The 23,975-nt window shown below is 48.6% G+C and overlaps 1 protein-coding gene and 1 non-coding gene across 3 annotated transcripts; both read left to right on the forward strand.

Moving 5' to 3' along the window:
- Positions 1 to 1,049: 1,049 nt before the first annotated feature.
- Positions 1,050 to 13,515, forward strand: LOC117059395 (zinc finger protein OZF-like). Of its 2 annotated transcripts, XM_033171105.1 has the most exons (4): positions 1,050 to 1,207; positions 1,876 to 2,003; positions 2,824 to 3,629; positions 12,770 to 13,515. In XM_033171105.1, exons 2-4 carry the CDS (start codon positions 1,904 to 1,906, stop codon positions 13,274 to 13,276), a joined length of 1,413 nt encoding a protein of 470 aa, XP_033026996.1. In that variant the 5' UTR covers positions 1,050 to 1,207; positions 1,876 to 1,903; the 3' UTR covers positions 13,277 to 13,515. The 2 variants fall into 2 exon arrangements, with proteins under 2 accessions (XP_033026996.1, XP_033026995.1); XM_033171104.1 differs by lacking the exons at positions 1,876 to 2,003; positions 12,770 to 13,515 and having other exon boundaries at positions 2,824 to 4,303.
- LOC117059492 lies at positions 9,576 to 9,707 on the forward strand. The gene has a single exon (XR_004427912.1). It is a non-coding gene; the product is annotated as a U4 spliceosomal RNA (small nuclear RNA).
- Positions 13,516 to 23,975: the final 10,460 nt, after the last annotated feature.

The following is a 23,975-nucleotide window of genomic DNA, read 5'->3' on the forward strand; positions in this document are numbered from 1 at the left end:
ATTGATGAACACCCAACCCAAATCCCCTGATGATCTCTCCCAGTGGCTTCATGTAGATGTTAAAAAGCATGGGGGAGGGGACGGAACCCTGAAGCACCCCACAAGTGAGAGCCCAGGGGTCTGAACACTCATCCCCCACCACCACTTTCTGGACACGACCCCGGAGAAAGGAGCGGAACCACTGTATAACCGTGCCCCCAGTTCCCATAGACGGTCCAGAAGGATGTTAAATAGGAGTGAAGTTAAATATGGAATACCTTGCTTTTATTATTATCGGGAGGTACTGCCCTGAAGAAGATGCTAGTGGGATTCTCTTCTTCTGGTGCCATGCCATTCTTGGGTGCACAGTGCCCCTCTGTCCTAATGATGTTTCAACCTGGATTATTTATTACTTATTTTATTTATTAAATGTATGCACTGCCAGTTAGCCCGTCTAACTAGTGCAGCATCCTGCTCCCCAGAGGCATGTGCATCCGGAGGGCCAGGAAGCTCGCTCGTTGTTGTCCATGCACAGGTATTTGGTACTTGGTGACATATCCCCTCCGTGAACCTGGAGGGTCCCGCCCTTCCCATTGCAGCCCGCTCAGCCCTTGGAAAGCCGCCTCGGCTTCGCCCAGCCGGCGCCCCGTCCGCGCGGTTCGTCGGCCGGGCTCCGCATCGGTCCTAGGCCCCCGTCGCTGCGCTTGGCAAGGGGGGCTCCGCGTCGGCCTCTTGTTTGGGGCGGCTGCTCCGCGTTGCAAAACAGAAGCGATGCCGCTAGAGGGCTCTGGCCATTGTCAAAAAAAAGGAGAGAAAGAGGCGACTGTTCTCATTTTCTCTCTCGCTGCTGCTGCTGCTGCTCCCGCTGACGATTTTGGGGGCTGAACTTCCCAGGTCAGCGCCGGAGAGCCTTGTTGTCGCTGCTTCTCCTCCTCCTCCTCCTGTTTGCGTAGCAGCGGCAGCAGCCCCAGACCCGGCGCCACCCCGACGGGGCTGCGGGAGCCTCCAGTTTTAAGAAATCTCCTCGTTCTCCAGCCGCATCCTCAAGGGAGGGAGGGAGGGAGAGAGAGAGAGAGACCTTTATCAGCCTCGGTTGCTTTTCTCTCCCCGCCCCCACTTCTTTCTTTTCTCTCCCCCCCCCCCACCCTTTTTAATATTATCATTTAAAGGAGAGATCGCGAACTCTGCAGCTTCTCAGGGACCCGATCCTGAAGCCAGAGACTTCCAGGTAACTCCCGCCGACTGGGGTTTGGGCAGCCAGCCGAAAGTCCAGCGACGTAGCCAGGCAACTTCCTCATTAAAAGGGGGGCGGGCGGGGAGGGAAGGGGAGGGGGAGCCTATCACAAACAGCGGGGAGCCAACGCACCGCCGTTCCATCAGCGCCTCTGCTCTCCGAACAATCCGCTCCACCACCACCCCCCCAAAAAAACAAGGTGTGTGGGGGGGCACACACCCGGATCTTCCCTACGTGTATATAAACAAGCAGGGAGCTTTCAAGACGTGAGAATGACGTAGACCTTGGGCTGGGTTGGTAGAGGAAGTAGGAAAGCTTGGCTCCTGCTCCTCCTCCTCCCCCCCCCTCCACCCGCCGCATTCGCCTTCCTGGCAGGACTCGTGTGCCTCTTAAGAACTCCGCACGCCGTGCAGAAATCGGCCCAGGGAAGTCTTCTTCACCTGTTGAATTTCTGCACGTCACCCAAAGTTGTTAAAAGTGCACCAGCCTTGCCAGGGAGAAGGGAGGCGCAGCAGGGGAGAGAGAGAGAGAGAGAGAAGGGCTGCAGGAATCCTGTAGCTTTGAGATCAGAGGAGCTAATGCTATCCAGCAAAGGCCACATTACAGGCCCAAAGCTGCAGGGTCGGTGATGGATTCTGAGCAGGGGAAACTTATTTTTTCAGAGGCCACAGCCTTCTGCAGAAGTGACTGATGTATTTTGCTGAGATTCAGTGGGCCCTTCTGGACCCATGCCAGAGACCTGTCTACAGGGACATTGTGCAGGACAATTATGGGACTCTACTCTCACTAGGTAAGGACTTTTCTTTTTATTTATTTCTTTTTTTACTTCTTTTTTATATTAAAAAAAATCAAATAAAATCAGCTTTAAGTAGTAAAGATGGCTATTGCAAACCTGAGACCCCAGAGGTCCAAAAATGTATGTTGACATTGACTTCTGCTGGTTTAAGAATATGCAGCCTTTTGAATTACAGGGAGCTCTTGATCAGGCCAGAAGAGTTTCTTTGAAATCTAGAAGGCTGTGTGTTGCTAAGCCAGCAAAACTCTCTCCAATGAAAATGTGTCAGGACACTTCTTTTCTTTAGTAAGCTCACAGAAAAGCCTCAGAAGATTAGGATTACTCCATCTTGTGGTAGATGGAGAGACGATAGAAAGTTATGAGAAAATTTCCTGTCCCTGTGTAGTCAGCAATCCTACATCATGGAAATATTTGGAGCATTTGATAGTTGTGGTGGCCAAACCCAATAACTGGTGGAATTCCCATAGAATTCTGCTGGTTAGCTATGGAATATCAGGAATGAGAAGTTAATATTAGTGTCAGCCAGCACTACCTCTTGGGTCTGGGTTAGTCTAATTCAGCTAATTGTATGGAACGATGCTTTTAAGCCGCGGCACCAGCAAATGGGTTTTATTTAGTTATTTTGACTCCTGACCCGCCCCGCCCCCCATCCATCCATCCAAATATCTCAGGTCGGTAACCCCACTTAAAACAGCAAATGATCAAACCAACAAGGTAAGGTAACCATTCATATATAAAAGTTGAAACAAAGCAAAAAAAAAAAAAAAGGGAAGGGAATATCCCCATGCTTGCTTCACTCTCTTTCCTTTGATAGATGGAGGAACCATGAACCCAAATCCCCAGCCTGGAGGTGCAGAGGCTGCGCCGACACAGAAGCAGATTCCAGGACGCCCTGAAGGCTCCCTTTACCCAGGCCAGAACCAGGCTGGGCAGCAAAGCGAGGATCCGGGGAAAGGATGGGCCAAGCCGCCTCTTCCTCCTCCGATGCCGAAAGGCAACCCCAGTCTCCCGCCTCGGGTCTATATGGGGCCTGGCCCAAGCCTGTGTGTCCAGTGCGGGGAGAGCCTTGCCCAAACTCGGCATAGCGTCGCCCAGCCCCAGAGAGCCCCCCACCCTGCCGATAAGTTCTACCCGTGCTCCGATTGCGGGAAAAGCTTCGGAGTGAGCTCCCACCTCACCATCCACCGGAGAATCCACACGGGTGAGAAGCCTTACGAGTGCAACGAATGCGGGAAGAGGTTCAGCCAGAGCTCCACCCTCGTCCTCCACCGCCGCATCCACACGGGGGAGAAGCCTTACAAGTGCGTGGATTGCGGGAAGTGCTTCTCGGTGAGCTCTCACCTGACCAAGCACCAGAGGGTCCACACGGGGGAGAAGCCGTACGAGTGCCAAGCGTGCGGGAAAAGGTTCAGCCAGAGCTCCACCCTCATCCTCCACCAGCGAATCCACACCGGGGAGAGGCCTTACAAATGCGACGAGTGCGGGAAGACCTTCAGCGTCAGCTCCCACCTCACCATCCACCAGAGAATCCATACGGGGGAGAAACCCTATCACTGCACGGAATGTGGGAAGAGTTTCCGGCAAAGGTCCGGCCTCAGCACACACCAGAAAACCCACATGGTCCTCGTGAGACCTTACAAGTGCCCGCCTTGAAGAGGGAACCCAGTTTTGGGTCGCAAACCACCAGCCTTTCTTTCCCGATGCTTTGCTCAGTGAAGAGACTGTGGCTGCAGACAGATAGAAGGAGGGGAGAGTTGGCTGGCATCCCGCGTTTTAAGAGCTTCGTTGGAGAACTTGTGGGGGGGGGCTGGGGGGCACTGTTAATGGGAAGGGTACTTCAGCGGTGTCACCCTCCTGCCACAGTCGAGTTAGGGCCATTCCAGAAGCAACGGTTGTTGGTTGCATGAGACCCCAACATGTTCCTTCAAAAAAGCACTTCTGCTTTGGGTGATACTTCTTTCAAACCACAACACAGTGTTACGGGGAATGTAGCTTTCTTTCCCAAGCTAGCAGTTTGGAGGGCTGTCTGAAATGCAATTTGTGTCAAGTGTCACAAACACTAACCAGATATTTCCCGTGACATTGCCAATGCCAACTTAGAGAGGTTTTTTTTTCAGAGTGTGAAAATGTTCCAGTAACAATTTAAAAGGAAAGGAGGTGGTTAAGGGAGTGGGTAGGCTTCTCTTCTCCGTGGCAACGCTCTGCCATTTTTGTAAACGTTTTCTTTTGCTTAGTTGCTCCTTTCTAGCTTGTTGTTTTCAATGGTTTATATACAGTGATTGGTGGTGGTTTTATATGTTGTACAATTGTGAGCTTTCTTGGGGGGCTTTGGCTGGGGAGCGGCATAGAGCATAGTCGGTCACAAATGGGATGTTGATGAAAGGTGTGTCTTCCCTGCGGTCTGGAGCTAGAACCAGAGCACACATTTCCTGTGTGTGTTTGTGTGTTTTAAAAAGACAGAAATGAGAATAAGAACAGAATATCCCAACACAGCAAGGCTGCCTGGTTGCAACGTGGTAATCCAGGCTGCATACACATAATGCATTTGAAGCACAGGGCTTCTGCCAAAGAATCCCGGAAACTGTACTTTAGCCCGCACAGAACTACAATTCCCATCACCCTTAAACTACAGTTCCCACAATTCTTTGGGGATAAGTCAGGTGCTTTAAATTTAGGTTACCAGGCATCCCTGTTTTCCGGGGACGGTCCCCAGATTTACAAATCAATCTCCTGACAAAATCCTATCATTCCTATTGAAGTTGAAAAGTGTCCCCGGATTCATTGAAAAAAAATCTGGTAACCTTACTTTAAATATACAGTGTGTACAGAGCCCCGCTCTGCCCTTTTAAAAGTCCCAAAGCCAGTGGTGATATCAGGGCAGGATTTGGGGGCAGAAGTCCTCGGCCTTACTCAGCAGATGGAGCAGAAGAGCTGGCTTGCTAGAAGATGTATAGATGACGCTGCCAACTTGGTGGTTTAAAAGGGGATTAAACAAATTAATGGAGGAGAGGGCAGTCAGTGGTTTCTTGACCATGGTGGCTGTATGCTACCTCCAGGATTGCAGTCTGCCTCTGCATATACCAGCTGTTGGGAATCTCAAACGGGGGGGGGGGGGGGAGTGCTGTTGTGCTCATTTCTTGCTTATGGGCTTCCTATGTGAAAATACAATGGGGGATTAAGATAGGCCTTTGGTCTGACCCAGCATGGCACTTCTGATGTTCCTCCCACAGTTTTGAGTCAGTGAAGTAATACACCAGGGGCAGCCCATGTGGTGGCCTCCAGATGTTGGACAGCAACTCCCATCATCCCCGACCATTGACTGTGCTGGCTGAGGCTGATGGGAGTTGGAGTCCAGGAACATCTGAAGAACATCTGGTTACCCTTGTAATATCTAAAGAGAGGAGTTCCCAAGAGACCATTAAGCCCAAAGGCTAAAATGACCAGACTGCACCACTGCCAGAACCATCACCTCCCATCCCATCACTCCTTTGGTCCCTTTGCCAGAGTGTCTTTCAGCTTCTGCAGCCAATGAAGCAACTGCAATGCTATTTTTACTCCAGCAGAAAGTGGGAGAGAACAGGGGTGGACAGAGGAACCCCTCAGCAGATCCATGTAGCTCTTTCAGGAAAGAAAGCTGGCTGTCGAAAGCTGGCTACAACTGAACCTTGTCTCCATGGAGCCTCACAGATATGTGTGATGTGCTGTTCCTCCTTGGCATACTATATAAAGTAGGTGCAGGGAACGTTCAGCCCTCCGGATGAATGCCGTACTACAATTCCCATAATCCCTGGCTATTGGTCATGGTTGCAAGGGCTGATGGGAGATGCAGTTCAGCAACATCTAACGGGTCAAAGGTTCCCCACTTCTGCTATAAAGAGGGAGAGAAGTTGGAGGAGCAGCCACAGGAGTAGCATCAATTTGGAAGGAAGAGAGATGGATAGAAAAGGAAGTATCACTTCCATGTGGGAAATGCAGCAGGAACAGCGAGAAAACTCTGGATCACAATTTGGTGGTGAGCCAGGAAAGTAGACTATTTACAGGATGAAGTATTGAAGGAGAAGGGAAGAGAGAAGGAAATTTGCCCAGTAACCCCAGGAGAGCTCAGTGAAAACCTGAGCCCCAAGAATGTCCCGAATGAAAAAAGAAGTTTGAGGGCTCTGAGATCACTTGCAAGTTGCTGCTGTCATATGGGGGAGATTTCAGAACAGGAAAGATGCTACAGCAGACTAAGAGAGCGGGCCCGGTAGATATTTACAAGATGATGCATGGTGTAAATAAAGTGGGCAGATAGGTTTTTCTTTCTCTCTTGGCAGCATTAGGACCTGAGGTCATCCGGCGAAACTGATTGGTAGAAGATGCAAAACAGAAGAAACACAGGACTTAAATAATAACTTTCACATTTAACATACAGAATTCATTGTTGCATGATGCCAGTTGCCATGGGCTCTCAAGGGGGATTGGACAAATACATGGAGGAACAGCCTATCAGTGGATGCCTTGAACATCCATGTTCCAAAGCAGCATGCGTGCCTCATGAGTACCAGTCTCTGGGAGATGACAGCGGGGAGATGCTCTTGCCTTTGTGCCCTGCTTGTGGCCTTTCCTGAAACATCTGGCCAGCGCTGCTTGAAAGAGGACTCCTGACTAGATCGGTCTTTGGTTTGATCCGACTCTCCTTAGCATTTAAAGGGACGCTGTTGGAGGTATTATGCCTCTGAACACCACTTGCAGAGAATCGCAAGTGGGGAGAAGGCTGTTGCACTCAGTTTCTGGCTGGCCACTGAGATCAGGATGTTGGGCTATGATGGGACTTTGGGTGGATCTACCAGAGCTCTTCTTCAGTTCGCACACGATCTCTGGCCTAGATCTGGAAAGCCGAGATCAGCTCTTTTCATTCTGTGGGGGTCAGCATGTTGGTGCCTCTGTCCCTGGGTCGGGGCAAGCAGAGCGACAGCACCAAGGAGAACACCCATTTTTGTTTCATTTCTAATTGTCTGGATGTTGTTAGATAGTCAAAACACTTCAATTAACAGGAATTTTAGCCGTTTTAGGTGCTCTTCCTTTCCATCTGTAGCTTCCCCTTATCAGCAGTCGTTTATATTTCTTCACCCACAAATCTCTCACTAACACCTCACCCTGTAATCTCCATGGCTTCATTCAAGGCATATTAAAAGTTCGGAGAATTTTGCAGGAGTGTTATGTGTGTTTCTTTTTAACCCATCAGCTGGTGAAGGTCTTGCTTTACTTAACACAGGGTCCAGCCACACTTTCTCTGCCCCCAGGGAAAACCCACAGTTTTGCTCTGAATCAGAACAAGCAGCAGTTGGGTTTTCTCCATATTGCCATTGGTTCCGATTTAGCACTAAGCCATGGGTTTTCCAGGGGAACATGGTGGGGCAGACAAAAGCACTTGGACTCATGCCTAGAAAGCATGGGGCAAGCAGAAAACCACTCAGACCCAGGCTTTCTAGGAAATTTGGTTGATCCCACTGACTAATAAACATGCTCAAGATAAAAGGAAGCCAAACTTCCTGGAGGCTCTTGTGTTTTTTGTGTTTTTGTTTTTAAAGAAAAGGGGCTATGGCTTTGTACAGATATTCTTCATACTCCCATCTTTCCACAGGGAATATCTTGTAATTCACACCACTCAAAAGATTGGTACTTCTCATTAGCTCCTTTGTTTCAAAAGTTAACAACCACTTCCTGCTTCTGCTAATGGAGATGGCAAGTTTATGTGTGACAGCTGAGATTTCCTTTCATTGTAATTCCTGGGTGCCAGACACTGAACTTAGCAGCATCAAAATACAGGCCAAACCAGATTTTGGTGATGGGCCATTATAAGAGGGCAAAGGGAAGAGTGATGACCATTAAGAAAGCCATCAGCAAAGCTAAGGCTAGGTGCCAGCCAGCAAATGGAAGGAGCCCTGCCCTTGGCTCTGGGTAGTTAGCAGAAGGCAATACCAGAGGTTGTTTCAGAACTGCAGTTTGCATGATACAAGTTGCAGGGGAAATAGTTGCAGTTTGTAAGCAGCGGCAGGCTGGAGAAAGGCAGGTCGGAGAATAATGTGGGCTAACAATTTGAATCCAGGACTGTGGACGTGGGAGGAGCCAATCTTCCTCATTTACCAGGAAGAAGGCTCTCGGGAGATTAATGGAAAACCTGTGATTTCCTCATAATGACCAGCAATTTCTTTCACTCTTAAAAAAAAAAGGTAAAGGTAAAGGACCCCTGACAGGTAAGTCCAGTCGCAGACTCTTATCTATTGCCATATAATAAATGCCTGTGTGTCGTTTAGGGCCTATGACTTGTTGGCATTAGAAATGCACAAACTGAATAAGAACAGTTATTTTAAGCTCAGATATATTACCACTTATAATTAGTAAATAACTTCCTTAAATAAACTACTTTCCTAAGGCTGCAATTCTATACTCGGCTAAGAAGAAGTCTTATTGAACTTGAGCTTACTGCTCAGTGGGCATGTATAGCATTGCACTGCAAGTTAGTTGCCCCTTCTCTCTCCATTAAACACCCAGTCATGTTCACAGTCAGAGTAGGAAAAGCAGCTGGAGGTCCAGGCTTGTCTAAGCAGCAAGGGTAATGTTGATCCTGGAGAAACCTATCCCCAGTCGGGGAGAGTTTTGGGTGGGTAACCCAGGATGAGTCATGCAGGTAGAATCTGAAGCTCCACCACTTGGGGTGGGGAAGAGACTAACCAATCTAAAATAGAAGAAAGGAAAGAGATGTTCTTTAAATAAATAAAAAAGCTCTTGTCTTTTAAAAATGGAATCCTTGCAAATATATTTGCATTCCTCCAACATGAATGGTTTGTGATATAATTCTGTTCTCGCACCCTCCAATAGAGCTATCTGTTGTGTGTGTGTGGCTGCATACAAGTCATACATTTCAAGCCCATTTAAAACACATCCTGCCAGAGCCATCTTTCCCATAGGACTTAGTGGTGCGTCGCGCCAGGGCGCCGACCTCTCAGGGGCGCCCCAGCAAGTGGGGGAGCTTTGCCAGCGACCTCCCTTTTCCCTGCACGCTCACCTGCTGTGCCCCGCCAACCATAAGGCTGGTTGGCGGGGTGCAGCTGGCGGGCGTGCAGCTTCCCTCTGAAGCCTCCTCAGAAGGAGAGTGATCCCCGCAGAGGCTTAGGATGGAAGCTGCGCCCCACCAACCATATGGCTGGCGGGCACACAGCTTGTCTCCCAAGCCTCTGCGGGGATCACTCTCCTCCTGAGGAGGCTTCGGAGGGAAGCTGTGCTCTCCTCCCGCGGAGGTTTGGGAGGGGTGCAACTTCACTCCCAAGCCTCTGTGGCGTTCGCTCTCCCGCAGTGGCATGGAGGAGAGCCCCCCCCCCCCAGGATGGCTGGCGGTGCGCAGCTATGGCCACCCCAACACTATCTGTGGTAATTTGGGGTAATTTGCGCCCCAGCGCCGCATCTGCTAAAGACGGCCCTGCATCCTGCCCCCAGAAAAAAGAATAATGAAAACCATGGTTTACCCCCTCTACAGAAGCTACAATTCCCATCACTCTTAAAAAACTAAACAAAACTACAGCTTCCAGCTTTGCGCAGTGGCAGTATCGTAGCAAATGAGGTTAATCCGAGGAGCGATTAATGCTAATTGAAAACTTTTCCCAATACCCCGCCATGATGACTTGAAAACTACAGCTTCCAGGATAGCTCAGTCTGTAGAGCATGAGACTTGATCTTGGGGTTGTGGGTTTGAGTCCCACGTTGGGTAAAAAGATTCCTGCATTGCAGGAGGTTGGACTAGATGACGTTTGTTGTCCCTTCCAACCTTATAGTTCTGTGATTCTTTGAGGGTGGTGTGCTTTAAATGTACAGTGTGTACATGGATGCTGTGTTTATTTACTTTGTTTGTACCCCACCTTTCCTCCAAAGAACTCAAGGTGGCTCCCCTCAACACCCTCTCACACTTCCCCACAACATGGACAACAATGCTGTGAGGTAGGTTTGGCTGAGAGACTGAGTTGGCCCAAGGCTTTATGACCAAGCGAAGATTTTAAATCTAGTCTCCTGGGGTCCTTGTCTAACCACTGTATCAAACTGGCTCACCCACCTGGGTGTGTGGCATATACATAGACAGACAGGAAAGGCCCAAGACATTTTGCTGCCTGTGGAGAACAGAACGGAATACACACAATTCCACGTATGGAAGCCAAATGGGCCCGCAGTTGAATTTTGTTTCTGCACCGGCAGTGCCACTCACTGCACTGGCAGGCAGCAACATTTACTTAGCGGGCATGGGGCAGGCAATGTGGCACACGATAATGAATCCAAATAAGAACTCTGGCCAAAAGTTTTAACCAAAAAACATACGTTTACTCGTAAGTAATTCCAAATGTAATATCAATTCTGTAAAGAATTACAGTCTTAAACATAAAATAGTTTCATATGGAAATTTTCTTTGAAGTCTTCTAGACACGAGGCAGCTGCCTTGCTTGCCTAATAGTGGGACTGGCCCTGTGCATACATACACAACCACATACACAGGTAATAATAATAATAATAATAATAATAATAATAATAATAATAATAATAATCTTGCATTGAAAAAGGATTGTTTCCAACCCTTCATATGAGAGGAGAAGTTGCATGTGGTAGAATTTTCCCTCCTCTGGGGATGGGTGGGTACAGGAGCCCTCTCTCTGGAAAAGCAACCCCCGTGCCATTTTTGGTGTGTTGCTTTGTTTTTATGCCCTGGTAGGGTTCCTGCCTGCCTGACATATATTCAACACGGCTCTCATAACTCATTAATATGAGAAACCAATATGCAAACTAAGCCTTATGATGAACGGTTGAATGGGTATATGTTTAGCCTGGAAAAGACGAGATAGGACAGCCATTTTTAAATATCTCAAGGGCTGTCACATGGAAGAGGGAATAAGCTCGTTTTCTCTTGCTCTGGAGGGTAGGACTTGAACCAACGACTTCAAGTTACAAGGAAGGAGATTTCGACTAAACATAGGGGGAAAACCTTCTGACAGTAAGTTGTTCAACAGCGAAACTGTCTCCCTCTGGAGGTGGTAGCCTCATTCCTGAGGTTGGATGGCCATCTATCATGGATTTAGCTGAGATTCCTGTATTGCAGGGGGTTGGACTAGATGACCCTTGGGGGGTCTCTTCCAAGTCTACAATTCAGTGATTGGGGACAGGAGGGCAGGAAAGGCACACAACACCTGTTGAATGTCTGCCTGTCGTTGAGCTGCTTAAAGCGCAGCACCTCTTTCAAAATCCTTTCTCCCCCCTCCTCCCGAAAAAAAATTCCAACAGCGTGCCCAGACTTATTCAGGGAGAAAACCAGGGGTTAAAACCATGGAGCAATCCAGGCGCCATCCCTGCCTGTGGCCAGAGCGGCTGCCTGTGCTGAGCCCGGGGCTGCAGAGCAGATGGTCCAATTCCTTTCTCCGCTTCCCTGGCCGCCGTCATCCCCAATGCCCCCTTCACCCCGCCCCCCAAGCAAGATGCAGGTTAGGCTGCCCCCTGCCTTGCCTCCCCCTGCTGCTGGAACAAGGAGGCGCCAGCTGAAGCGCAGCTTGGAGCAGCGAGGTCAGAAGAGACGGTGCGAAGCTGGGGGAGAGCGGTGCCCGCCTTGAGTGCCAAGGGAGGGATTGATGGCACACGGGGAAAGGGAAGACGTCCCCTTCTGGAGATGGTTGGGGGCGAGGGGCTGCTTGGACTGCTGGGCCTCCCTAAGGGAGGATGTGGCAGGCGTAGGGGGCATGGGCATAGCCAGGGGGGAGCGGGGGAGCAACCCCCCCATCAATTAAATAAATAAATGAATAAAAACACTGAACTAAAAGCAGAAATTGTAGAAAGATTTTGAGATCTTTCTTAGCACTTGGGGTCAAAAGAAAGTGATTTGAAACAACCGTTGTTGAAACATTTCCTTCCGAATCTGCTAGACAGAGCCAGAGGATGATGACCAGTGGGTGTCCTGCCCACCCTCCCCCCACCCCAACATAAATCATCACTGAAGTGTGTGTTATGCTTGTGCAAAGGAGGGGGCATTTTCTGTGACAGTTCCCTGGTTTTGGAACATCCTAGAGAGGCTCGACTTGCATATCACAGCCTTTTGGACATCAGGTTAAGGCTTCCTCGCTTGCCTTGCCATTTTAAAGGAGCTGTGTTTGGTGTTTAGCAGTTGTCTTTTAGTTTTTATTGAAGGGGTGTGTGTGTGCGCGCGCTTGCTTATGGCTTTTATTTTGCTTTTATTAATGCATTAGATTATTGCTGTCATTGTGCACTGAGGAGCAATTTCAGGGGGGGAGTAAAATAAAATGGGAGATAAGAGACAGTATGGGGCTGAATTCTACTTGATGGGCATTGCAAGAGTGGAGAGTGCTGTTGCTTCTCATTTCCTGCATGTGAGCTCCCTACAGACATCTGGTAGGCCCCTATGAAAACAGGATGCTGGACCAGATGGGCCTTTGGCCTGATCCAACAGGGCTCTCATGTACTTAAGTGAACCAGTCTTCCCATGTTTCTCTGCATCTAATTTTATGTCTTGTTACTTTCTCCTGAAGTTGAGATCCACTGATGTTGTCCCAGCAGATGCCAGGAGGGGACGTGAGCAGGAAACCTCTGTTGCCAAAATCACATTGTCGAGAGAAGACATCCCTGGAGGGATGGAGCCCCAGAGGCCTGGCCTGGAACTAAGTCATGGGAGACTGGCTGTGGGAGACTTTGCCCTAGCGCTTCCCACCAAACCTGCCCCCATCTCCTCCAGCGAGGGCCAGAAACCCTACATGTGTACCGAGTGCGGGAAAGGGTTCGGCCAAAGCTCGCACTTGATGCGCCACCTGGGCACGCACTCGGGGGAGAAGCCATACCGGTGCGCGGACTGCCCCAAGACCTTCACGCAGCTGTCGAACCTGCGGCAGCACCGGCGCATGCACACCGGGGAGCGCCCCTACGCCTGTGACTGCTGCGGGAAGTGCTTCTCCTGGAGCTCCAACCTGGCACAGCACCGGCGCCTCCACACCGGCCAGAAGCCCTACGCTTGCGCCCAGTGCGGCAAGCGTTTCTGCGAGAGCGCCCGGCTCCTGGAGCACCAGCGCACCCACACGGGTGAGCGCCCCTACGCCTGCCTGCAGTGCCACAAGCGCTTCAGCCGCAGCTCCCACCTTGCCCGCCACCAGCGACTCCATGCATCTGTCCCATGCGCAGAGGAGGAGCCTTTCCCTTGCAGCCAGGGCGCTGCGCTCCTCCGACGCCACCATCGTGCCCACCACAACTAGAACATATGGTGCTAGAACACTGTGGCAGCAATTAAAGGATATTCCTCGTCCGCCTTTAGCTCTGGATCCCAGCAGCGACCTGGAAGATGACCTCAAGCACAGCTTAGCTGCATTGGCTGCAATGGGAGCTCAGATCTTACTAGGCTTCGGAGAATCTAGAACAGGAATGGGAAACTTGTGGCCTTGCAACTGTTGCTGGACTCCATAGGTATAGCCAGGGTTTATGTTATGGGGGTGGGGGGACAGGACACCCACCTGTCATCATCTAGCAGATTTGGAATGAAGTGTCTCAACAACCGTGGTTTTAAATTACTTTCTTTTGACCCCAAGTACTCAGAACAATCCGTCGGAATCTTCAGTCATTTGAAAAAGAGGGCGTTAAAGAAAAGAATAACACCAGGCAGTATCTTTCAAGTATATTTTGCAAAATTACAAAGAACATGCCTTTTTTCATCTTATTTTTTTAAAAACAAAACAAAACTAAAACAAGTTTCCTTGGATTTGCTAAAAGCTTAAACCAGAGAGCCTAGGGCTTGCCAATCAGAATGTCAGTGGTTTGATTCCCCACTACAGGGTGAGCTCCCATTGCTTGGTCCCAGCTCCTGCCCACCTAGCAGTTCGAAAGCACATCAAAGTGCAAGTAGATAAATAGGTACCGCTCTGGCGGGAAGGTAAACGGCATTTCCGTGTGCTGCTCTGGTTCGCCAGAAGCATCTTAGTCATGCTGGCCACATGACCCAGGAGCTGTACACCAGCTCCCTCGGCCAATAAAGCGAGATGAGCGCCGCAACCCCAGAGTTGTCTGCAACTGGACCTAACGGTCAGGGGTCCCTTTACCTTTACCTTTTGTAATAATAATAATAATAATAATAATAATAATAATAATAATAATATTTATATGCCGCAACTGGGTTGTCGCAGTAAAAGCACTTTTCAGCACTTCTCATATTTCTCCTTTTTTCAATGCAGTTTTTCTGTGCACACTCTGTAAGCATAGCCCATTGAGTTGCTCCCCTGTCATTGTTGGCCATTATCTTTACTCTCTGCAAGGTACTGAATGGCCGCTCTATGGCACAAGTGGTGCATAGCTGAGCAAGAGAGGTGAGCAGAGTCTTTTTTGTGGCAGGGGAAAAGATTTGCACCTCTTTTACTAGGTCTGCTACTTCCAGCTCTTTTAACCGTGGAATCTTTTAACTGCTCTTTGCTGAGTTTCTTCAGCTGTAAGTGGGAAGTTTGCGGGAGCCACGCTTATCATACGGTTGGGTTGCCAGTTGCATTACTAGAATGCACCACGACATCATCCAAGTGACCTTAGCGAACATTTCAACTTCAGATATTCTGATTGTTTCTACTTTTAGTTAAGCAGCTGCCCCCCTGGCTAAGCTGGACTCCTAACTCCTTGCCAACCATTGGCAGTATATAAGCTAAACAAGCTATAGCTTAGGGCCCCACTCTCTTGGGGGCCCCAAAAAAAGTTAAAGGAAAAGAAAACCTGGATGTACATTTCCAAAATATAAGATAAAAAACAAATAAAATAAAACCTACATACATACAGCAACAGTGTTTTGTGTTGTGTAGGTTCCTATGATGTACCGTAAGTAATGGGCCCTGCCTACTAGCCTGCTCCCTAAAATATCACTGATTTGCTCATTTCTATATATAGGGTGCCTACATTCTGCTTGTGCAAATGGCTTCAGATACCTATTAGGTCCCAAAATTACCATATAGCATATATTCAACACAATAAACAGTGACAATTTATTGTTGACAAAGGACAGCTGGTCATTACCTTCAGTAGCTTAGGGCCTCATCAAACCTAAATCCAGCCCCGACCATTGGCCATGCAGCTGTGGCTGATGGGATTTGCAGTCTATGAACATGTGGAGAACAGCAAGTTCCCCACCTCTGAGCTTCATCAAGAGAGCACCTGGGGTTGTGCAGGACATAACACAACAACCTATAACCAAAAAATAATCCTCCGTGCTGCAACGTTGCACACTGTGACACTATGCTGGGAGGTGGTGCTGCAGGCGGTTGTTGCACTCCAGGAAATCTGCAGCAGAAAAACAGAAACACAGACCCCTTGTAGCAAATGTTGCAGCAGGTGCTGTGAGCAGGGTTGTTCCACATCTACAGGCAAGCTAGACAACTGAATATGGTGCTTAGATATCCAAAGCTGTGGTTAACTGCCTTGGGTGGGTGCGTGGGTAGGAGCTGGCATCTGTACGTTTGGAGAACAATTAGCAGATAATCACCTGGGTTGATCCTTGTCCTAAGGCAGGCATGTCCAAAGTCCGTTTTGGGGGCCTAATCCGGCCCGCCGGTCAATTTAATCCGGCCCCCATAACAGTTTTATTTCCTAAAAAAACCTCAACAACTTCAATCATAAAAAAGTTCAACAACTTCAATCCTAAAGAAAGCTCAATAACTTTGGGGTAAAATCTTTGAAAAAAGGTTAACAACATCAATCCTTTAAAAGAAAAAAAAAGGTCAAACTTTGCCAGGCCCTCATGGCCCTTCACGTCATCAAATCTGGCCCTCTTTGATAAAAGTTTGGACACCACTGTCCTAAGGGACAAAACTGGGAGCCATCTGAGCTCATCTAACCACCCAGGACACAGTTGTAAAAAGGGGGACGTAAAGAAGTGATGGATGTTAAAAATAAGAATAACAGCATCCCAGCTGACTCTTGATAATTCAGTCAGCCTGTATTAAGACATGGGAGGGGAACAAAAACTTTTTTACAATTTTCCCCCCAAGGCAGCAAAAAGTCTCAGCCCACCCCTAGCTCTGGGTCTTAGTGGCAAGGGGTTCCTCCTCCTCCTCCTCCTCCTCCTCCTCCTCCTCCTCCTCCTCCTCCTCTTTCATAAAATGTACGCATTGCTTGATTGTAGGGGAAACAACTCAAAGCAGTAGAAGGGAATGTCCGCTCACCCCCTCCCAAAAGGTGGGCGGGGTTTGCGACACTGCACGGGAATACCTGGCCAGGTGCCACCCACCTTGCTACAGGGTGGCCGTCGCCCCACCCCCATCTCGGCAGGATAATGGGCTGCCAGCTGGGGGTGGGGCGAGGGCCAGGAGAAAGGTGTGGTAACGTTTATATAATATAGTAGCAGAGTTAAACGCTCCTTATTTAAACCTGCACAGCGGCAAACGGCTGCTGACTCGTTTGAGTCTTTCGTCCTTTTCTTGATTGTCAATCCCTTTATCCCTCTCAAAATAAAGATACACATGAATCTGATTAATAACTGAAATAAAGTAATTTGCTGACAGATTCATTCATGTACATATTCAGGTTAGAAAACAAAAGATATAAACTATATAAACTATATTAGTGAGTCTCTTAACACATCTTTAAGCAGCAGCAGCCTAACCAACCAACAGACCAAAGCTAACTGACACAAAGTGGCAGTTGGTCCTCCCTTAGAATGTTGGACTTGACTGACATCATCCCACAAAAGGCCCTTTGGCCCAGACTCGCTTGCTTTTCTTCCTGCTGGATGTACCCACCCAACCCTCCCAAGAAATATAACATATGCGCTGAAATAATATTTGGGAAGAAAGATAGGAGGAGGAGGAGGAGGTTTGGCCTGGGATGTAGGCAGAGGGGGAAATTTTCAAAGGTGAGCTTTGAGTGGGGAAGCCAAGGGTTGCCTCACAATCACAGCTCTCCTCCCTCCCTCTCTGTGTCTCAGGCAAAGCCACCACATCACAATAGCCTCATTGTGTGATGTCAAAGAGGGGAGTGCCGAGGCAACGCTCTTAGTTGTCACTTGCAACTCTTGGTTTTAGTGGGAGAAGATGCCTGCCAAAGGCAGAAGCAGTTGGCTCTGCAGCAGAGATGTGACTGAGGTAACTCAACGGAGGCCAAGGGGCCACTGAACAGGTGAATGGTGTGGCATATAAGGGCCAGCCTTTGAGCTGATCTACATGCCACCTTTATCAAACCACAGCCATTTGGCATGGCCTTTATCTTGCCCTCTTCCCAGCATCCTTCTACATTTGCCATTGCTGCCCATGTGGTCCTGATGTGTTAAGGGAAAACTTTGTATTCTGTCACTGCCAGTCATTGCTTAAAAAAAAAAAAAAGTACCAGAAGTTAGGAGGCAGTTCTACTATGATGTAAGGTAAGTTTTGTGGCACCGTTTAGGACAGGGTTAGGCAACCTTCTGGGAGACACATGTCAGGACCATAAGTGAGTAGGGCCAGATGCAACGAACGTGCCTTCTTATTTGTTGCCTTAGCCTTGTGGCTTTGACCACGGGTTGGAAACCTATGGCTTCTGCCCCCTCTGAGTGGTGCCCATGCTGTCTGGGGCTGATGCATGGGCGTACCCAGGGGGGCAGCTGCCCCCCCAGAAGCAAAAAAAAATAATTAAATGGTTATCGGCAGCCTGAAAGGGAAAAAAAGCTCAAGACTGGTCTTTCTCCCCCTCCCAAAATCTCAATAACAATTGAGCTCTTCCGCTCTTGCCAAGGCACTTGGCCACTGTGTGTGTGTGTTGCACCGGCTGTTTCCCCCTCCCTCATGCCGACCGGATCCTAGCCTGCACCCTGCTTGGTCAAATGGGGATGCAGGCTGAGACTTGGGCAGTGTCAGGGGGCGAATTCATCGTTGCCAGGATTCATCGTTGCAAGGGAGCTTGGCAAACTGAGTTCCCTTGCATGGTGAGTAGTTCCTTTGCGAGGACTGAGGATCCTGGGAAACTGAGTTTTTCAGCCATTTGGGGCTTTCTGTTGGGGGGGGGTTGTTTTTTGAAGCTGTTTTTGTTTTTGAACCTGAATGACCATGGCTTGCCACCCCCCTAGTTTTGATCCTGGGTACGCCCCTGGGCTGATGGGTGTTGGGAGCCCAGCAGTGTCTAGAGGGCCACCTGCCTCTCCCTCCATCTTAGACAGGTCAAGAGGAGTCAGATTGAGTACAGTAGTTTCTGGGGTGTTAGGGCCGGTCTGCGGCCAGTGGTCTGGAGCAAATCCGAAAATGGGAACTTGGATCAGAGTAAGCAGAGCAAGGAACAAGTTAGGAATCGAGTCCAGGTCAAGGAGCAAGACAAGAAACACAACACACTTCAGAGTTCAGCTAGACCTTGCTACCCAAGTAAGGTTCCACCGGGACAGGAAGACTTCATACACCTTTGATGGAGTCTGTTCAGAGGGTATGTAATGAAAGTCCCCACAGACTTGTCATTGAGGGAAGTAGCCAGTAATTCCCGATACTGGGTCCCAGTAAAGCCAATCCTCACCCTACTAGCCCATAGCTCGTCCAATGTGTGATGGTGCTCTCCAATACTTGTGTTGTATGGGCTATGCTCAGTTCAGTACCAGTTTAGGTACAACCTATTCTTTTAATCAGGAATGGACAAAGGTCATTTAAGGGAAATTCCTGCCTTCAATGTAGGGGTCACCAGCATGCATATATGCCTGCAGAGGTTTCCCCCAGGGTCCCCTACCCCTGCTGAGATTAGGCTTGGTGGCTGGGCTTGTGTGATGCCCGTAATAGTTTATCTGGTGTGCAAAAGGCGTCACGGGCCTAAAAGGGTTTTGCCAGCTCTGCTCCAGTCTAGAATCACTAATCAAGACGGCTTTGTAAAAGTTCCTTTCATCCCCCACTAGGGGGAGCCATAGCTTTTTGGTCACCGTCTCACCATAGCCCATCCTTCCAGACCTATTGCAGCCAGGGCTGAATGAACTTCTTGTCATGGTGGTGACCCCAGGAAATGCAAAGCCACAAAAAAACCCCACATATTTTTGTAGGTGTAAGAGCGTTCTTCTTCTGGAATAATGGCAAGTTAGTTAATCTACTCGCTATCCAGAGGTTGCACACTGTTATAGTTAAAAATTGGGGTTGGCTTTTACAGCCCAACTCTCCATCAAGGAATTCAGTGTGTGTGTCCACCCCACCCCAAGTCCGTTTTTGGTCAGAGAAAATCGAGTGGAGGCAGGATCTAGTGAAAGCATGGAAGGTCTTTATTTTTCTGTTGCAACAGAGACCCCCTCTACCCTTGCAAGGAGGTGTGCCAGAGCTTTTAAAGACTTTAGAAATTGCCCCACCCCTTACCCAAAGACCACCCCAAAGCATCATACAAAGAAGCAGTCTACAACAGAAATTACAGACAAGGGTGTCTCTTTGTCTCCTGCCTGACAACATACCGGTAGTTAATAACGATCCCCGACTGTATCACCTGGTCAATCTGGGCCAGTCTTTGGAGATGGTAAATTCATTAGTTGTTGAATCCATGCCACAGGCAAAACAAGCGTTTAAGGCAGGGTTTGCAGGATTTGTGATAGGTGCTGCAGACCCCCTTGGGGTCCGTAGACCACCAATTGGGAACAGAGCATCAGTTCCACGATGGCAGTTGTGAGCAGGTGTCTCATAGTTTCTGAGTTATGAATTGGGATGTTCCTGGGTCCTCACAAGTCAGCCACAAATTCACTCAGTGGCTTTAAGACAAAGCACTATCTGCCCCACCTCTGGTGCTTGCAATAGTTGGGTAATAATAAGACTGGCTTATCTAAAGCATTTTAAGGATTTCAAGAATGCATGCGAGTGCCTCTCTCACCAGTTCATAGAGCAATATAAAATTTGCTATCTATAGTATAAAATCAAATACCAGTGGACTAGTCCCATGGACTGCAAAAAGATCAAACTTATCCATCCTTAAAGAAATCAGCCCCAAGTGCTCACTGGAAGGACAGATCCTGAAGTTGAGGCTCCAGTACTTTGGCCACTTCATGGGAAGAGAAGACTCCCTAGAAAAGACCCTGATGTTGGGAAAGATGGAGGGCACAAGGAGAAGGGGACGACAGAGGATGAGATGGTTGGACAGTGTTCTCAAAGCAACTAGCATGAGTTTGGCCAAACTGCGGGAGGCAGTGAAAGATAGGCGTGCCTGGCGTGCTCTGGTTCATGAGGTCACGAAGAGTCGGACACAACTGAACGACTGAACAACAACAACCAGTGGGAAACATCTTGGAACACAAGTGGAAGCCTTTTCTTTATCCTCAATTCATTGTCCAGTCCATTCCTTCTTCCACGATACTTTTGCAGATCTCTTTGCTTTTCATAATGTATCCATGTCTAGGCATATCCTGTGTCTTGCCCCAAACCATCCCTTGGGGCAGGCTAGATGACATAATTTTGCTGGCTAACAGTCCCCAGAGGCATTTTCTTCTTTGCTATCTCAGTAGTAACCACATCTCTCCAAAGGGGAAGATGCCTGGGGGAAGAACTGTAGATAATGAGCTTTAATTGTAGCAGCTTGCTTAGGGATCGATTAAAGAGGTGTCTCCAGCCATTTCTCAGCCTAAGCATGTAAATAAACCCCTGAGGGAGAGCTTTCAACATCACCCCCTCCTACCTGGGAGGCAGCTGGTTAATTAGCCCAAGTTGGGAGCTATTAAAAGTTTGTACTTTTTCGAGAAGTTATATTCCGGCAGGTGCATCCCCAGTGTGTGGAGGCAGCTGGCACATCAAGGCTTTGGGCTCGCCGCCAAAATGTCTCCTCCAACTTGCGCTCTGTTCTGCGTTCAAATCAAAAGGCATTGTGCATTGTTGAGGACTGAGCAGATGCTGGAGGCCTGGTAGTTTGCTCCCGATGGACGCAGGGCTTGTGTAACCGATTTCCTTGATGCAAGAAATGAAGGTTGGAAACAGCAAAGCTAGAACAGCAAGTGGGCAATCTATGCTCTTGGGACAAAGCAAGCAATTTATGACTGGCTTAGTATGTACAACTTTCTATTTCAGATGTCAAATTACTGGGTGGGTGAACATTAAGACTCCCAAAGACAAAACATGTTGCAACCATTATTACTTGGCAACCATACTTACAATAGACAAGAGAGAAACACGGCGCTGAGATAGGCAGATCTCATTCCCACCAAGGGAGATATTGCCCATTTTTTGTGCTTCTGTAAAGCAGGTATGAATCACATAGAAGAAATAATAATAATAATAATAATAATAATAATAATAATAATAATAATAATAATAATACCCTGCCCATCTGGCTTATACCAAGAGCATCTACTAAATTTCTATGGACGTTTTCAAGGAACAGGAGCTAGCTCTGTTAGCTTCAGCTGTTGAATATCCTGATCTTTTAGATACAAGGTGCTTGCAACATGGCAAGCCGGTACCAATCATGGTTCCGCCCTGAGCTCACTAGGCAATGTTAAGCAAGCCACTATTCTCAGTGGTGGCAAATTCTGCAAAGCCAAGGAAGGAGAAACCCACCTCATACAAACAGACCCATCCTGGTGTCCAAAGGAATAGCAGACAGCAGCTTCCCTCCAGTAGATACTGCATGTCCTGGGGGGGGGGAGTAGTATACATTCACCCTGGAGCAGCTGTTAGATAACTGGGGTTTAATTTGCATAGGCCAAGCAAATAAGCAGGTGGCACTGTGGGTTAAACCAGAGAGCCTAGGGCTTGCCAATCAGGTCGGAGGTTCGAATCCCCGCAACGGGGTGAGCTCCTGTTGCTCAGTCCCTGCTCCTGCCAACCTAGTACCGGTAGTTCAAAAGCATGTCATAGTGCAAGTAGATAAATAGGTACCGCTCCGGCAGGAAGGTAAACGGCGTTTCCGTGCACTGCTCTGGTTTGCCAGAAGCGGCTTAGTCATGCTGGCCAGAAGAGCTGTACGCTGGCTCCCTCAGCCAGTAACGCAAGATGAGCGCCGAAACCCCAGTCGAATGTGACTGGACCTAATGGTCAGGGGTCCCTTTACCTTTACCTAAGCAAAGAAGAACTGGAGGACCAGACTAAGTATCGGGCAAGAACTACTCCAACCTTGTAAATAAACGCACAAAACTTTTGTATTGTTGTTCAGTCGTTCAGTCGTGTCCGACTCTTCGTGAACCCATGGACCAGAGCACGCCAGGCACGCCTATCCTTCACTGCCTCCCGCAGTTTAGCCGCACAAAACTTACCAGCCCGGAAAAGAGAAATTACTACATTGCAGGGAATTGTCCAGAGGAGTGGCAAAGAGCTCCTCCAGCAGCCCACTACATTTCGATGCAGGGCAGGGCGGTGGCAGTCCTTTTTCTGGAATCCTGCTAGGTTTCTATACTAAGTGCAGAGGGACATCTTCTCTATCTTCCAGCCCACCCACTCGCCTGCATGCAATCCCTTGTCACCTGTGGCTACCTGGCAAACACTTAAATCCGGGGGTGGAAAACCTGTGGCCCTCCAAATATATTTTTTTCTTGGTCTGTAGCTCCTATCATCTTGATCACGGACTACGAAGGCTGTGGTTGATGCAAGTTGAGAGGCCAACGACAACTCTCAGCAACCTGTAACAAACTGCAGTTTCCTGGATTCTTGGAGTGGGGAGCCATGATGTTATCATAGTGCTTTAAACCTATAGTGTGAATGTGGCCTCAGGAGGATGATGATGATGATGAAGAAGAAGAAGAAGAAGAAGAAGAAGAAGAAGAGTTTGGATTTGATATCCCGCCTTATCACTAACCGAAGGAGTCTCAAAGCAGCTAACATTCTCCTTTCCCTTCCTCCCCCACAACAAACACTCTGTGAGGTGAGTGGGGCTGAGAGACTTCAAAGAAGTGTGACTAGCTAGCCCAAGGTCACCCAGCAGCTGCATGTGGAGGAGCGGAGACGCAAACCCGGTTCACCAGATTACGAGTCTACCGCTCTTAATCACTACACCACACTGGCAATAGCCTGTACCACTAGCTGTAAGTAAGAAGGCAGGCACATGGGAGCTGGCTGAGGTTGGTGGGGTAGTGCCCTGTTTGCTCGAATGGACCAGCCTCCACTGAGAATGAGGCTGTGATTCTATGGACATAGGAAACTGCCTGATCCCAGCTCAGACTCTTTGTCCACCGTGCCCAATGTTGTCTACTCTGGCTATCCAGGGTCTCAGAGAGAGAGAGGTCTTTCCCATCACTTGTTTATCTGATTCCCCGCCTCACACCTCCACAGAGATGCCAGGGGCTGAACCAGGAACCATCTGCAGCCCCTGAGCTAGGCCCCCTCTTCAACCATCTCATCAAAAGTCCTACTGTCTTGAGAAATATACACAGACACACACATACTGCTTTATTTCCTATGAAGAAGGGGAGAAACGGCTTGGATAAGTTGATCCATTACAAATAAAACAGCCCCGGAACCCAACTGCTTTGGAAATGCAAGACAGTAACAGTATAAGCTGTAAGCATGGCATAACCAAAAAACCCCCAAAAAGAAAGAATTGTGGCAGATCTTTTTATAAGAGCAGCCAAGTTGGATCAGGCCAATGATCCATCTAGCATCTACCTTTCTGCTGTCACCAGCCAAATGCCTCTGGGATGCTCACAAGCAAGGCTTCTTTTGCTGGTATTCCCTGGCATCCTGCCTTTGACCATAGGCATTTAGCTATTGGGGCTAAATATGGAGCTGTTAAGCGGCCTTGCACTAAATCACATCACCAGCCCAACGAGCCCAGTACAATATACTCCAGGGACAGGGAACCTGTGGCACTCCAAATGTTGCGGGACTCCCAACTTCCACCATCCCTAATTGCAACTAATCTGCCCATAATAGCAAAATCTATTCTCCCACCTCCCATCATCCCTGACCAAAGGATGTCCAGGGTGGGACTGTAGTTGCTGTGAGTTCCAACACGTGGAGGACCACAGGTTTTCCCAACCCTGGTCTACTCACTGGCAAGAAATTTTTCCAGTTCTGCTCCTTGTGACTGGAG

Source organism: Lacerta agilis, chromosome 14 (genome assembly GCF_009819535.1).
Source record: "Lacerta agilis isolate rLacAgi1 chromosome 14, rLacAgi1.pri, whole genome shotgun sequence".
Taxonomy (NCBI): Eukaryota; Metazoa; Chordata; class Lepidosauria; order Squamata; family Lacertidae; genus Lacerta; species Lacerta agilis.